General features: G+C 39.1%; 1 protein-coding gene across 8 annotated transcripts in view; it reads left to right on the forward strand.

The window, feature by feature from the left end:
- The window catches only part of LOC105250422 (fibroblast growth factor 17), a 129,646-nt gene extending 126,629 nt beyond the window's left edge, over window positions 1-3,017 (forward strand). For all 8 annotated transcript variants that reach the window (XM_025406200.1, XM_025406190.1, XM_011256511.2 and 5 more), the window contains one exon: window positions 56-3,017. In XM_025406200.1, the coding sequence (XP_025261985.1) occupies window positions 56-505 (450 nt within the window). In that variant the 3' untranslated portion in view covers window positions 506-3,017. The remainder of the gene's footprint in view (window positions 1-55) is intronic.
- The last annotated feature ends 14,054 nt before the right edge of the window (window positions 3,018-17,071 follow it).

Below are 17,071 nucleotides of genomic sequence, written 5' to 3' on the forward strand. Positions count from 1 at the left end.
AGGGATTGAAAAACAGCGGATAATATATCACGAACCGTCGACTGTTTACTTTCAGCCTAAGAAGCAAAAGGGACCGATGTGCCAGTTTTACGAAGTATACAACGGCTCGTATCTGAGGTACAGGAGCGTGGTCGACGGCTCGCGATACATCGGCTTCAACAAGTATGGCAAGCCGATGAAAAACCCCCACGGCAGACAGGAGTGCTTCAACTTCATCAAGTACAACCCCCACGCCGACATAAACCACCACAACAGCCTAGTGAACGCGGAGATGGGCGGTATGGAGCCGCGGGAGCCGTTCGTCGTCTCGAGGAAGCCATCGCCGGTGATGAGGGCCACGAAGAACTCCCTGTTGCAGGCCGACAGCGCGAGGGAGCACGCGCACACGTCCACGCATCGCCATCGGCATTCGAATCGCTGGAAGATGCGGCAGGACGGAGCGGACTCGGGGCCCCGGAGACGACACGAGAGTCGCCTCCTCGTCGAGGCCAGCAGCAAGTATTGAGCCGCGTGCGAGCTCGCCGATCAAGACTGCCTCCTCCATTACCCCGTGAGAACCTGAGATCAGACTGCCAAATATATATACGCTGGTGGACCGCTCGTGGTCGGGATGTCAGGAGCCCACTTAACGGCGCCTCGTGAGTCGCGACTCGAAGCACCACGTATTCGTTCGAATTCGGTCGGCGAATCGAGAGCGTGGACGCGACCGCTTGCGAGAACCGTGTGCGAGAACGCGCGCATACACACGCACACATACGCACGCCTTATAGCTGCGCCCGTTCAGTTTCCGTTTCCGCCCGGGTGACGTTTCCGCGGCGGGAACGGGCGTCGTCGTCGAGCGTCGTCACTTGACGTAAGATCGAGGGAGACGCGGGACGACCTGGAAGCGCGAGCGCGCGAGTTCCCGCCCGACGAAGCTATCTCGATTTCACGCGGTTAAGTTCGATTTACACTTGCCCCGACTGACCCCTTCAGGCAAGTACGTACCTCGTAACGATAAGAGCGTTTTTTTTTTCTAATCATTGATTCCTCGTGAGTTTGGTTCGCGCGATGAATCGTTCGTTATCTCTCTGTTCTCGTCTCTTTTTTTTATACATTCAATCACTCTCTCTCTCTCTCCTCTCTCTCTCTCTCTCTTTTTCTCGCTCTATCTATTTATCTACCTAGTTATCTATCCTTCTTTCTTTCTTTTCTTAATCTCGTGACGAAGCGTGGCCAATTAGTACATATTTCTTTCACACTCGATGCTGCGCGTCGCGATAAACTGCGATACAGTCATGTAAATTCGTTTGAGCCGTTATTGCCCAATCGATCGTTTGATGCGAATGGAAGAAATTCACGTCGTAGAAACGCAACCGAACGGCTGCTGTGCTTCGAGCGCGGTCACTGGCCCGCGATGGTAGCGCAAAAAGACGCGCGGACGACGCACGCCGATGGACGTGTCTTCCGGACTTGCCCGACAAAGGTATCCGGATATCGTGAAATGTTCAATATACACATTCATATATTTTTTCCGAAATTAAAAAATTAATACAATTATCGTAATCTTAATTTGTTGAAAAATGAAATTGATATAAAAAAATTCGATAAAATGCCCGATATTGGTGCAACTCGATACGAGGAAACCAAGAAACAAATAGACGATTTTGTTTATATTATACTGATGACCCCACTCATTGATTCGGCTCTTTTTCAAATTTATGCGTAAGAGGATCACGATGTCCGGTTGCGGTCGATTCCTTCCCCCGGGAATCAAAGCGGGAACGGATTGTCGGCGCTGGTCCAGCGAAGAAATACTCGTCACATCGCGGATGCTCGTACGTCGTCGTTCTTACGCCCTCCTGCGCAGTTAGAGCTCACGCCGCGCAAGACTCTCTCGCTCGCTGTGCTAATTACGCCGCCTAACGTAGCGTGCGTGCGTGCCTGCCCGCGTGTATGAATAATGTGTGCGTGCCTGCCTGCGTGTTCGCGACGCAGGCCTTACCGCCGCCGACGCACAAACTCATGGTACGATCGATTACGAACGTGCCGAGAGTATATGACGACCGACGACAGTTCTCCGAGTTTCTTCTTCGAATAATTCAAGCTTATATTTTCCCCTCGAGTCGTCGATGTGTTTCACGGCTACGATGAATTTTATATATATCGAGAATATCCTGGAAGATTAATAACGATGTCATTGCGTGGCTTTGAGATACAAGAAACACAATGTTTCAGATGCGGGACATTTGAAGGCTTAATGTAAACAAGGCTCGAAAAGGAGCGTCACGTTTTCAAAAAATATTACTTTTGTATTTATATAAGAGCTCTCTATGCTAATATATTGGCAGCAGGCAAGCTGTACACGTAATTTTTGAGAATTCTTATGAGATACGCAATGAAAGAAAGAAAGAAAGAAAAGATAAAGAGTATATTTCTATAAAATGGCATCGATTGAAAAACTATCGACGTATATTTTCTAAATAATTTCCCACGTGAAATCTATCTCGAGACACTTTTCCTTTCGAGCATTCGGACAACGGCGATCGGTTGGAACTGCATGTTTGTGCGCGAGCATATATTATATTTGTGTGCATTTTGCGTGCATACGTATTTCGCCTCCGGAACGCGTGTGAATGCGTGTAATATATAATGCATTATCGTTAATGAACTTAATCCTTAGAATGCTATCGCAGACTGTATTATTAGGCTAGGTACATGAATATATGACGCGGTGGCGACTCGACGAAGGGAGCCAGGGACGCCGAGTTCTTTTTGCGAGAACGTCTCGTGCGATCTTATTTTTCGCTTCTATTTTCCCGACTGGACGCCGTCCTCGCGCGTCGCGCCGTTTTATCTTCTACAGGCACGAGAAAGGCACCCTGGGCTGATTCCACTTTCGCAGATTCGCCACGTAAGGAGCGCCTGTTCCCTCTCCCCTTGAAAGAAAAAAAAAAGAGATCAATCCCTATATAGGTAGCTTATTTATTGAAATCATGTCTAGGTACTACGAAAGCCGAAACGCCCGAGAGACTCTTCGTTGTCTTGTACGTATATATATATATATATATATATATATATATATATATATATATATATATATATATATGTATGTATATGAAGATATGCGCTGCTCTCTTTTTATCGTTTTCACCGTTGCTCACCGTTGCTATTCCTCTTTTCAGTCTCCTCTCTTTTCTGTCAGTCACATTCCTTAATTATCATTTAACGCAACGTTATTTCGTCACAACCGTGAATCGTTTGATACGATGTCATTAATTATTTGCTCGAGAGCAAATGTTTCATCCTTAATTCTTATTTATACTTTTTTCTTGGAAATCTATTTTTGTATTGTAAATTCTTTTCACGTATGTAAAAAAGTAACCATTGCAAATTTACATTTATACGCACACGCATTTTCATAAATTCTAATAAGGAGTAATATTTCAGTTATACACACATTATCAAGATTTAACTACTTTTTTTGAATAATCAGTTAACTTAAAGACATATATTTTCTTTTCTCCGCATTCCTTCACTCGTTTCGATGGTTAAAACACGCTTTTTACGCAAAGTCTGACAAATACTCAATATTTGATTAATTTAATTGCATATGAGTGGCAGTGCATAGAAAAGCTTATTCCTACGGATGTTTGTATGTGTGTTAAAAAAAAAAAGTAGGGAGCAATACGCACGTAGTGACGCCACGTTTCGTACAACGAATCAAAGATTAAATTTTGCAACGCGTTTCTTAATAAATTAATCATTTATTTCTTCGGAAACAACAATTTTCACATTCCGGCAGCCTTGTTTGCCTCTTTTATCACAGACTGCTTTTAATTGTAACAAAGTATCATACCTTTTGGTGATTCGTTATCGGCACGTGGCGAGTGCAAGCTAAGCACGATAAGATGTCGCGTGTAAACAGAAATTAAATGCCAGCAGCTGATCATGAGAAAGGCATAAAATCCGACGCTTATAATTTAATAACAGTTAACTAATCTAAAAAACATATATGTATTGTATTCTAATATGGGTATTGTAACTCCACCTCTAAAAATTAACCAACTCGTTTTTGTATGTGTAAGCCTAGCGTCACGTAGCGACGTGCAGAGAATCACCGCGGCGTTCACGGCGATGTGTAAAAAAAAAATGATAGAATAATTTTTATGGAGTTTGCGAGTCTCTTCGAAAGCGAGATATGTCACTGACTGTCGTTCTATGTATATATATATTCGTTCGTACATGTATCCGTTCCTATATATATATATGAAGAAGAAAGAAAGCGATTCCCGACCAGCGTCATTCTCGCGATCTCATCGAACTATTCGTAATCGAGTCTCGTTTTGGTATTTTGTAATTTTGAGATTGAGAAGAAATTGCATCGATTTTTTCGTTTAACATTCGCTGGTTTGTACATTCTTACATATTGGCAAGAAAAAAAAATTTTCCTCGGTCTTTAAACTGTGTATTGATACTATACGATGCTGATCGTCTTATCATTCATCTGACTCGATTGCGAGCAGATCATCACGCCTAATCCGAGTCCCTTCCTTTTTTTTACATCCTCACCATATTGACGAACCAGAAAACGGTATGAAACGAACAAAACACGAGAGATGAATCTGACTCTACCCCTCCCTATAGATAGATAGTATACATAACAAATAAAAATAAAAAAAGAAAAAGGTAAAATATAAATATTATATATATATAAATAAAAATATATATATGAAAGATGATGTGTATTGTAAGATATTTAATACCGACTTGTCTTAGGCACACCCGATGACGATCGATAACAATGAAACGATGATAATAATTATTACGATGATTGTTGTATAACGAACGACGACGATGATGATATTCTACACTGTAATTCGCGTTGTAATATAGAGGCCCACCCGTTACCCACTAAATCGATGTATCGATGTACCCCGGCCGTGCTGTGCTCGTGTGCACGCGTCTCGAGGGGATGACCGACCCTAGAGGGAGAGAGAACACTTGCAGGTGCTTCGCACTTTGGACGACGGCCAATTAGCCGAACTGAGATTTTTCTACGAGAAGGACAGGGAGCCACTTTCGTAACTGGCCGACGTTCAACGAGCGTTGCATCCCGGATTGGAGAAATTAGATTCGATTTTGATTGCGCCTTCGCGCTGCTCGGCGTTAATCATCTTGACTGTAGCGCGAAAGACACACACGACATACAAATGCGCGCGCGCGCACATACACACACACACACATACACACGCACACACGTTTTATTTACGATGCGCAACAGTCTATTACGAATGAGCACAGCACGCCCGGCAGCAACTAGCAATAATATAACATTCCAACTTAAATCGCATACGTACTGCGAATTCTAATAATGTGTGCCGCCGTACGAGAGAGAAAAACACTGTCAAATACACGCTCATACACTGCTATTCGTCGTATTTATTATCACACCGACTTCTTATCCCTCTAATGGCTGTAATCCTTAGTTCGCATGCAAAACGATAGCATGAAGGAATGGTAGCTAAACCAGTCTCCAGAGAGCGATAAAGTAACGGACATACGATTTGGTCCAACGAGTTATGCAAACTGCAGAAATGTTTGCGAAAAAATGAAGACGGGTTTGTCTTACCCGCGTGACGTAATTGATCTCTCGTTTCTCTCCTCGAAGTAAAGTAATAATAATAAAGTTTAAGACTCTGTAATGATAGCCGTTAAATAATTTGTTTCTCTTTATAAGGGAGGGAAAAGCATCTCGCTATGCATTTATTTCTAATAATTTTGTAAATGGCACGTTTCACAGATATAAACTCCAAATTTGTATAATAATGTGGCAGACATTATTATTGTAGATTCTTTCATGACAGCGTTAAAAAAGGGGGATATTCCAGCGTCGTGAAAGAAATTCAACTTCACAGGGAGCGCCGAATTTTTACCGGATTTGTGAGGCTCTCAATATACTTATCCATCCACTCGAGCCGTCTCGAGACGGAAAGCTAAAATCAAACACATCAAACACGTTTTGACGGCGGCGGCAACACGATCCGCCTGAGAGGTTCTCTATTTGCAGCGATGGTTGAGAAAGAATCAGGATTTTCTACACACTTACCTAGAAGGGGGAGGAAGGAGGGAAAGAGAAGAAGACGTAAAAAGGAAAATATGTTCATGAATCTCGTCTGTCCAAATCTCGAGCTACTCCCCAATAAATCTCGCGCTATCTTTCATTCAAGTTTGTTTAACTTAACATCGGCCCGTGAAACTGTTGTGTGTTGCACCCTCCTTATCCTTACACAAAGTCTACCGTTTCGTTCTCCTCCCTGCCGAATCTCTCGCGTACTCCTTTTCCTTCCTTCGCCCCTCTATATCAACGTACATTCACGCGTCACCGGGTAGGCAATGTCCTATGGTGCGTAAGTTCCCGCATCTAGATCCCAAGATTATCTTCCTGAGCTTGATGTAGCTTTCCTGCTCCCCTATCGGAAACTCTATCTTACCGGATAATGCCCGCAATCCGCTTTCGTAGCGGATGTGGCGGATTGGTGTCCCAAGATTTCACACGAAATGCACAGACCAGTCGACGGTACGGTAAATAAATAATTTAAAATCTGCATTATGAGATTCATGCGACTAAATGTGATTATTTATTTTTTGGCCATTTGAGAGTCAATTTTTGTCTCTACTTATTGTTTTATTCGCTTAGCCGATTATATATGTCAATATTAATACTTTTAAATTATCATCAATAATCTTCAAGTGGAGAGGTATTGTGTATCTCTTAAATATCCTGCACATTATTTTAGCAATTATTATTTATAATAATCATGTTTATTTAACTCGAACGTAGAATGAATTTATTTACTTTAGAAACTCTTTCAGACGTTTAATAAACTAAAAATATATGCGATATTTTTTGTCAGTCTAGACTTATCCGCGGTTTCGGAATGCAGTATTTTTTATAATATTTATGACGTGAAAACGAGTCAAAGATGAGCATCGTGGATTCACAAATACGGCGAAGAGACGACGTGCCGTTGGCGGTATGCCCGCCGCGAGAAGAGGGTCCAGCGCGCAGCCTCCAATTAAGATCTCTCAATTAGCGTATCTTATCGCGCACTTGCTTATCTGGCCGGCCTGTCTTGGACAGGTTCCCGCGCGTTTCTTCCAGTAGGTACGGCGCGTTTCTCCGCTCCCTGGACCAGTCCCTGGATCGGTCGGTCTATTTCCCGGCCGTTGCTTCACCTGCTTGCTGCACGCGTGCGTTTTGTGGCCCGCAGCGATGCCGCCCTCGTTAAATCGAGTACCGTCGCGCCGGGAGAATATTAAGTCAGCGATCATTAAAAGAGATCCTATCCAAGATCCTCCTGCTCAGCCGCTACCAGCTGCGATCCCTACCATTTCGTAAGAGATTTCACGCGAGAGCCAGATACGCCGCTTGCGCTCTCGGACGTATCTTCGCAATTAGACGCGCGTGTACGCTTAATTATCCTGCGTGTCGAGCGTTTATTAGACTTGGAAACGGTTATTCCTAGTCGAATTAACAGACGCATTAACTCTTGATACGTATAACTTGACACATTATTAGTTAGTCGTTACGGGATGCAACGTGTCGCTTCTAATATCCGAACACATAAATGCAATAATTATTACATAAGCATAATCGTTGTCTATCTATAATCTATTTAAAAAAAGATAATATCGAATGTTATCTTTAAGTATTTATCGCGTGATGTATTGTATAATGGAAATTTATTAGAAATTTACAATAGCATGGATGTATTGTTCGATTTTTTATTCTATTGAGTATCGACATTCGCTTCTAATATCCAAACACATAAATGCAATAATTATAACATAAGCATAATTATTGTCTATCTATAATCTATTTAAAAAAAGATAATATCGAATGTTATCTTTAAGTATTTATCGCGTGATGTATAATGGAAATTTATTAGAAATTTACAATAGCATGGATGTATTGTTCGATTTTTTGCTCTATTGAGTATCGACATTGTTAAAAGTTTATAGAATGACTTTTCGTCTTATATTCCTTTTGCATACATCGGCTTTTTTCTGAAACGACTCCATTCGAGGAAGTTTTAAAAGGCGGTTGTTCTGATCTTTCAAAGAGGAGTGACTTGGAGACGTCCATTCACTAAATTGCCGCTAAGGCAACAAGGGGGTCCGAAAGAACAGTGACAATCCGAGAATATAAAGGAGGAATGTGTGAGAAAGAAAAGATCAAACTCCTGGGAAAGGAATAGGGGATAGAGGAAAGAGAAAAGAAAAAGGATTCTGTTTTCCATACTTGGGCGATTTTGCAAAGAAAATGTCACATAATCAAAATACCCGAACATTTACAGTCGGCACGAACGTTTTAACTTTGTCAAACTCTGTGCAAAAATTTAATACGTTTTGCAAATACTTAATCACGTATTATCACAATTATACGAATTAAATAATAATTTTAATATTTTCCCATGTGTGTGATACTCGTGGACATTATTATTGAATTTAAATATCCCATGTATTGATTATTGAAAATTTTAGTCAGTCAAATACTAAAGTCTATACTAAAAAATACGAGAAGGCGAAGAAGAAGAGCTGCTCTAGTAACAATAAAGAGCTGACCTCAGTAAATATTCGACAGACAACCGTATTGTGTCACCTCGACCTCTCTTTTAATCGTTGCGATTTCCGTCGTGGCTGGATTTATGTGCGGAGATGCCGGGTGGTCACGCAACGCCCTTCGAGGAAAATCGAGGAAATTCCATGTCGATTTTTCGCGCGTTTACGCCCCTTCGCTCCGCTCGCATGAGCAACGGAAGCACCAGGTGGACTTTCACTCGGTTTTTCACCCTTGTGTAGCCCGATTCTCATCCGGGCAAATGCGACCAGTATTCGATTCTTTGGGTGATCCGAATAAACGGATGCCTGTGCGAGATCCTTTGTTATACGTCTTACTATGGACACCGTTTTCAAATATGTTTCAAATTTCATTTATACATATACTCCCTAAAGGGAGTAGAAATACATATTGCAAATATCTTTATTCTTTCATGACGCCACTATAATATGCAATAATAAATGAGACATATAAATAATGCTTTGGAATATAAATATTTTTGCGTAATTAACATTCACAAAATTTTTATTAATATATTATATATTAATTTTATATTATTTTTACGCGACGTAACTTATTTAACTATTATTAATATTTTTTTGTACATAACACTTTTATATTTTTTATTTGGATAAAGTCATATATTGTAATAAAACATAAAACAATTAATGCATCAATAATTAACATAATAAAATGACAGTGAGAGAACGTGCTCAAATACATTGGAGTGTGCTTTAAATTGTTATAATTCTCGTTTCATTATTAAATATCGTAAGATGCGACATCGCATCCATCAATTCCAGCAGTCTCACACTTTTCCTGAAATATCGAACACATCTGCATGCGAATAGAATTTACTTCATCATCCTGTTATTGATTTGATGTGCGGTCATCGACTGACTGCAGATAAATCTTTGAAAATCGCTGGAATCTTGTGATCGTGTTGCTACCGGTTAGCCTTAATTGGACCAAGTGGATACATATAAATGTGTACCAACCTTTTTCGGCGATTGGCCTTATCGGCTCATTATCCGTAACGGCGGCTACTCCCGTAATCGGAAATATCGTCGATCCTAAATGATTACACGAACGTAGAGGTAAAAGATGGAGAAGGAGAAAAATAGAAAATGAGGAAACAGAAGAGAGAGAGAGACAACTCGTAATTTTGAACAAAGCCTACCGACAAGATCGTTGATGCTCGCTAAAGGTTGATTCCTTAAGTCGATAACGTGAGAAAATATGCTTTTCAGGCGTCTGAATGATTCTCAAAAATTCTAATGACGGTTTAGATTTGAAATTAGACGCACGAATTTTATTGTATGTGTGTAAGTGGAATGGCCGTTTTTATATAATATTGAATTGAATATAAATGCAATTGAAATATAATTGAATATAACCACAATTTGTAACTGAAAATAGAGTTGCATAATGTAATTGAAAGTCGATCATTAACTAAAAGAATGCAGATATTTCCATAAAATTCCACATTATTTCGTATGTTATAAAAACGATATAAATTTTTATCCATGACATCAATAATGATAACGAGTTTCTGTCGATTCGTTCTATGATTCGTTCTAATGATTTATGATACATTTATTTACGATGCGAGGAATTTTGCACCAATAAAATTTGATTCTTCATTAGTCATCATATGATGCGATTATGACGAAGTGCTTTATTGATCGTTATCGCATGAGTTATTTGAAATTACGACAGTTGAAAATTTAACATATGACATAATAATTTAGAGATAAGTAAGTCATCGACATTATTCATCCAAATAATATATGACATGCGTGACAAACATTTTTTAAAATAGCTTGCTTGAATTGTCAGAGATAATATGCTCGTTTCAATCAGTGGTTTATTTCGGTAATAATATTTTCTTTGATGTATATTTGATGGTTTTTTAAAATTTATCATTTAATGAAAAAAAAAGAAATATCATTAGTGACTAATTGTTATGGTTCTAAAACTGAAACTGTATCCTATGAATAAGTAAATGCCTGGTTTCCTCGAGTGAATTTTTTTCTTGATTTCTCAAAGTGAATCTTTTTCCTGATTCCAATTTATCTTATCGTCGTTTTATGGCGAATGTAATTTCACGGAGAAACACTCTCGGAAGTGATACGAGAGAGGTCGTCATGAGCTTCTGCGTTGGCATTCGCACAGTAGAGACAGGTAATTGTGCGCTACTTTACGAGGACGATAAGTTAAACCGGTGCAAAAACTAATACCCGGCAAATAACAGGCATTACTTATACTTACACCGGTATATAGTCAGGATGTCAGGCCCCTGGGCCAAGAGGCCCCAGCTGATATTGCATTACGCCTGCATGATATATGCATTCGCGCCTTTTACAACTTTTGCACTCGTGACAGCTACCATGCATAAAAGTATATGTAGAGAGGCATTCGCTATATTGATGGCATGCGTTCTCGTGTTACTGAGTTCACGATGACGATAGAAAATACAAAGGGATGAGAAAGTTATCGATTTTTATCTCCTGTCAAACCCAGGATTGTGCTACTGTAATATTTTCTTGTTATTAATCAAATTATATTATTTTACGTAATATGCATTATTAAACTAAACTTATATATAATTATACTAAACTTGTATATAATTATATAATATTTTAATTTGGAAGATGTAGAAATTTATTTGTAATACTTTATACAAAGATGTAAAAATTTAGAAATTTTTCGATAAATTATTTGTTATTTATAAGAATATATCGTCGAAAATCAAAGATGAGAAAGATTTTAAAAAGATTGATTTAAAAAAAAATTATGTTAGAACACGAAATGGGTTTTAAAAGAAATCAACAGAATCGATTTTATGGAGAGTTCTAAAAGCGGAACCGCAACAGACTCGGAAATTCAATGAGTATTACGAAATTTCCTGCTGGCGTCAGCCGATTTTGTCGTTATTTCGCCAGTCACCCCGAATAAAGAACTTACGTGAAAAGATTCTTTCTCTCGGCTAATAGTAAAGCAATCTATGATTTCAATCTTAGATCTTTTCCTTTTTTCTTTTTGAAAAAGTAGTCAGAATACTGACATTATTTTTACATAAGAAATATTTCTTTTTTATATCATATAAAAAATTTATTAATTAACAAAATAATCTGTAGTGTTATAAGGCATTATAACACAATTATAACACAATTGTTTCAATAAGATTAGACGTTAATAAAATGTGTAATATACAGAATAATGCATAGTAATTACGTAGATTATAAAATTCCAATAAATATCTATCTACTCGACCGATCGCAAGAATAAAAGGATTGATATATGTCGATACCTATGACGTTTCGATATCAGCGAGGAGTTGGTCAAAAATATTGTTCCACGATAACACTATCGACAGTATGATCTATGGAATGGAGATGCGAAATCGTAAAATAAACGAAACTCGATTATATAGCGAGATCGTAAAACCGGCGTAAATTTTCCGCGTTCGTGTCGAAGTGCTCCGTGATAGGGTATTCTTTTTTGAATATATTTACTCGCGTTATATGCATCTCTCTCTCCTGCTTTCTTTTTTTTTTTAATGCATCCTCGATGTATCGACACAATGCACGTGCGAAACTTCCTTGCAAGAGGAGCAATCGAGAATGATGTCATAAATATTTATTCCCCTCGTTATATTTATCCTTTCGTCATTTTTGAGCCATATACAATACCGATCAAGTATGTTGAACGGTATTTCCCATCGTAAGAGTATCGTTCGTAAGCTCTTGAACTCCCATAGAGAAAATGAATTACGTAACAGAGCATATACTCAGATTTCAATAGATATAAACCGCAATACCATTTTAAGACCACAGTACGATTTTATTAATTTTATTAATTTTAATAATTTTATTAATTTTATTAACTTTATTAATTTTATTAATTTTAATGTACACTTTTCTCGCGTATCAAAAAAAGCGGTCTAATGTGAGATTGAATAATTTAACATAGGACTTTATATTATTTTATTAAGCTATGGATATTTCAGTGAAAATTAAAACAGTAAAAATCTGATTAACATTTTTACTTTTGTATATTAATTTATAAATTCGCAGATATATATTCAAGAAAGATAAAATGAAAATACGATATAGCTATAGCAATATTACTCGGTAGAGCTATAATATTTGCAATAAGATTTTATCGTTTTCAATGATATGAAGTCAATTGCACCGGTAAAATATACGATTCACTATGTCAAATAAATCTATAGATAGCATAATCTATCGTCTAGCAGTCTGAATAGCTGTTATCTCGTACCTTTATGCTATTTTCTATTCACGAGCATCGTAAATGTTATTCATGTCACTTCAGAAGTGGATTATTTTTCGTAGGAGACCTCCATGATCGTGGAAGCTGCTTGACGATCTTGCAAGATTTATGGAAAGGGATAGAGCGCCGATTAAGATCAATCGGTCTGGTGATTAAGACGTAAACTTGTGTTGATACCGACACACACGCGCGCGCGCGCACACATAAAAAGATGTAATATAAATTTGCATGGCTACTTTAATCCTATCATGTTCCACGTCCCTGACCACTATACTATGTTCGTTTTCGTCCGACGATATCTAGCAGGAAGGGGATTGGCGGCGAATAATATATTAGCATTCCACTCGAGCGCGAAGTTTATTGGCGGCTTTAATGCATTTTGCTTACCGCTTATCTCCTGCCTACCTTTTAAGCACATAGTTTTTTGATGAATAATTCAGGCGCCCAGACTTTACTCTCATTTTCCGTTAATCTACAGGCTGCTCCTTCTTTTACCTATCGCTTTATCCAACTTTTATTCTTTCTTCAAACCTGTACCTCTCACAGCTGCTTGGATTTCTGACTGTTTCGAATATATAGGTTTCTTTAGCGAGTCAGGATAAAGATTGAAAGCAAGCTTATTATATCGATAGGTGAATGAGATAGTGTATCGATAAGAATAATGCATATACGCACCCGATATTTAATGTTGCGCACCTTTGACGGCATCAGTTATTCTGCGATACTAAATATTGAGCGATAACGTATCATGTAGTAAGAGACTTTTCCTAAATTGCATCTGATAGATCTTAGAAAGCAAGATATTTTTGCTAATATAGTTTAATTCGTTAATCGATTATTAAACACACGTGATAAATATTGTTGTTTGCAGGGTGAATTTATAAATATGTTATCAATTAAATCATTATAAATCAAATTTAAATAATTAAATATTTCATGATAATAATAACAATAATATCGCATCAATGATAATGCGTGAACAAAAATGTAATCGGTTTAATAAAAGTTATCTTATATTTGATAAAGAGTAATCGTGAAAAAGTGAGAGGGATGTTACATCTCGCAAAGAAAAACATCGGCTACTACTACTACTCCCGCGTCAAGTTTTGCGTCATCAACGTAAAACATGCATGCACGATGAGTTTACAAGTGGGTTGACTATCGATGTCATTAGCGAGGCGCCGTGTTCTTTTTACGCGTTGTTCGTGGAAGAGCGGCTCTCCATTCCGGATTGCACAACGAAGTGACACGGGTCTCGTTAACGCCCAGCACGGCGCCCTATTTGGTACCGATTTTATAAATAATCGCGGCCACGTGGGCCGTTGGACCCGGGCCAGAACACGCCTAGGAAGATAAATAACAATGGTTCCCCATTGAATTCGATTCCTCTCCACCCGGAGCGGGGACTGTACGAGCTGCCTGGTCCGGCAGCTTGTCCACTCGGTCGTGGGTGTGAACGCATCGAAGGTGCATTGGCAACGGATTCCTTCGCCGGGAGAAATCTCCGTCCTTCTTCCCTTCGTCCCTTTTTGTCTGCGCCGCGTTACCGCGTGATTTCCGGTGAAAACTGCCTCTCTTTTCCTCGTTACGTTAATTTGCTTTTGGCGAACGGCCAACTGGACGAGAATCCTTGGACAGGAAGAGCTCGACAAGAGATGTCGGAATTCCTCGAATTAACTTTCGCGTAGAAGAATTTCATTCAACGCTCTTGACCTCTCGCGAATAGGAAAGATTCTTCGCTTCAGCAGCAGGTGTATATTTTTATATATAAGTTTTCGACTTATGCTCTTCAAAACAACCTCGACACGTTCCTAGTAATGGTCTTTCGTCATTTCGAATACTGGGAACATCTAAATTTAATTATTACTCGACGGTTTGTTTTTGCGAAAATAATTAGCATATTGTGGAATTACGCAGAGCGATTCCGTATTATCGTCCTCTTTTTAATTTTATACGTACAGAGAGAGAATGAAATAATAGGACCAAAATATGTCATTATAATTACATTCATTTCATAATTTATGAGTCGACAAATACGCTGATCTCATGCTATCTGACGATAATTTTACTCGCGTAGATTAATGAATTCGTCTGTCTCATTTTGCGGAATTGTTATCGAGAACGAGTTGTACATGTACGTGTGTGTGTTGGTGACGAAACAAATTTGCTCTTTAACGTAAGACGAATAGTCGCTGCTACCGAGAATTCAATTACCGTTCCGGATGTGATGGTGGGGTGCACGACGTGGCGGCCCGGAATTCGCGATAAGAGACTCACAGGAGAGACATGCAGAAAGAGTCCTCTTTCTAAGCCGCGCGCACTCTCGTCGGAGACGCGAATACAGGTAGATTGCATATCTGCATTCACCTGCGGAGGGAGTCTGGCCAGACTGGCGCTTGATAAGCGTTCGTCGCGCGATAAGAGCGTGCAATGCGCGAGGGTAACGCACTCGCCTTTAGCGGTGCACTATAGGATGTTCGACGGTAGGAGTCTGGCGGTAGATACTTTCGCATAGGTGCAACACGTGCAGCGACGTTGCGTGTCGTTTGTACGATAAGCCGAAAGGGGATTTCCACGATTTGCTCAATAACTGGGAGGGGCATTAATGCGTAGCAGATTTTTCTGCTCGTTATCTTTCATTGTCCGCAAGGTATCGTAATCATGAAATAATCCAAAGATTGCTGTTAGCGCGTTCATCGAACGCGACTAACGAACAAACTTACGCGACATGATGCGATAAATTCTAAGAAATCATTCGATTAACTAGGCAATTTAAATTAATTTTAGATTATTTTTTGTTGCATGCTTCGATAGAGCGATATGTAATAATCTTTTATTTCTATCACGGACGAGCTGGTGATGAGATTGGATGATATCTCATTGACGAAGAACAATTCGTTCCATGTGTCTTTTAAAGCGGAAAATTTCGAGAGCCTGTCCGAGACCGGCCTAAGAAGGAGAACGAACGAGGCCGGCGAAAGGATGAAACCCGAAGTCGTCGCGGTGAAATGCGCCCGTGGTCCTACCTATGGTGTACCCACACCATGTCGGTTAGTAAGCGTAGGTGTAGATGTGGCGAGATTAAGCCTGGACCCCGAGAGTCGCGTGGCTTTCCCCCTTCTCGTACCCCGTCAATTCCCCTACCAATTGTCCCTCTTCCCTTTCCTTCACCAAGGGCCCTCTCTGTTTCTTTCTTTCTCATCGTCCCTCGCTTCTTGCCGTGCCTTCTCGCGAGATGGTGCCCACCGTCTCGCGCGCATAAAATACAGCCAGGAATTTTAATAAGCCTGCCATTGTGCCGCGCGGTCCTGGTTCCCACACATGATTTCGACCTGGCTTAAGACCACTCGCGTTTCGGGTGTAAACGGGACTTTACGGTACACCGCAATGCCACCCGTGGTTTTACGCGCGCTCAGGAGTTAGTTAGATCGTCGCGGAATTTTATGACGAGCCGGAAATTCTATCCTTTACATGGTTTTCCAGATGGGTGGTGTACAATGGAAAAGAAAATTAGCACTCGGCTGCTCGGGCATCACCTTTTCTCCGCAAAGCTGCGACAAAGCATTTATTTATAGTAATTAAACTACCCAGTCAGTCAAATAAAGATTTTTTTATTCTTTATTTAGAGAAGTAAATAATAAAAAAATTTTTTTTATTATTAATTGAAATTAATAAATATAATAAATATAATATAAATTAATATATATAATATAAATTATATAATATAAATTATTTTATATAAATTTATATTAAATTTATATATTTATATTAATTATTTTATATAATTTATATTATATAATATAAATAATATAATATAATATAATATAAATATATATAATATAATATAATTAATATATGCGTTAGATGTTTATAAATATGCTAATTAAAAATAATGAAAAAAATTGTAGCTTAATACAATATCATAATGACTAAGATATTTTATAATCGATATGCGTTTGTGATAATAAATTGATATTCATGTTTTTATTATATTATATACAAATTTTAAGATCGTTCATATTTAGTCGTCTCGTATTCGATGCGACTGTCACTCGAGATTGCGTCGGCAATCCACCGTGCTTGAATCTCCTTTCCTGCTAATATGGAGCCGTGTTAATGCGAGGCTGGATCTGATGAGAGGCGGTATGCCATTCCGGAAATGCCGGAATGCCA

The sequence above is a fragment of the Camponotus floridanus genome, unplaced genomic scaffold, assembly GCF_003227725.1.
Source record: "Camponotus floridanus strain SB8 unplaced genomic scaffold, Cflo_v7.5 scaffold1, whole genome shotgun sequence".
Lineage (NCBI taxonomy): Eukaryota > Metazoa > Arthropoda > Insecta > Hymenoptera > Formicidae > Camponotus > Camponotus floridanus.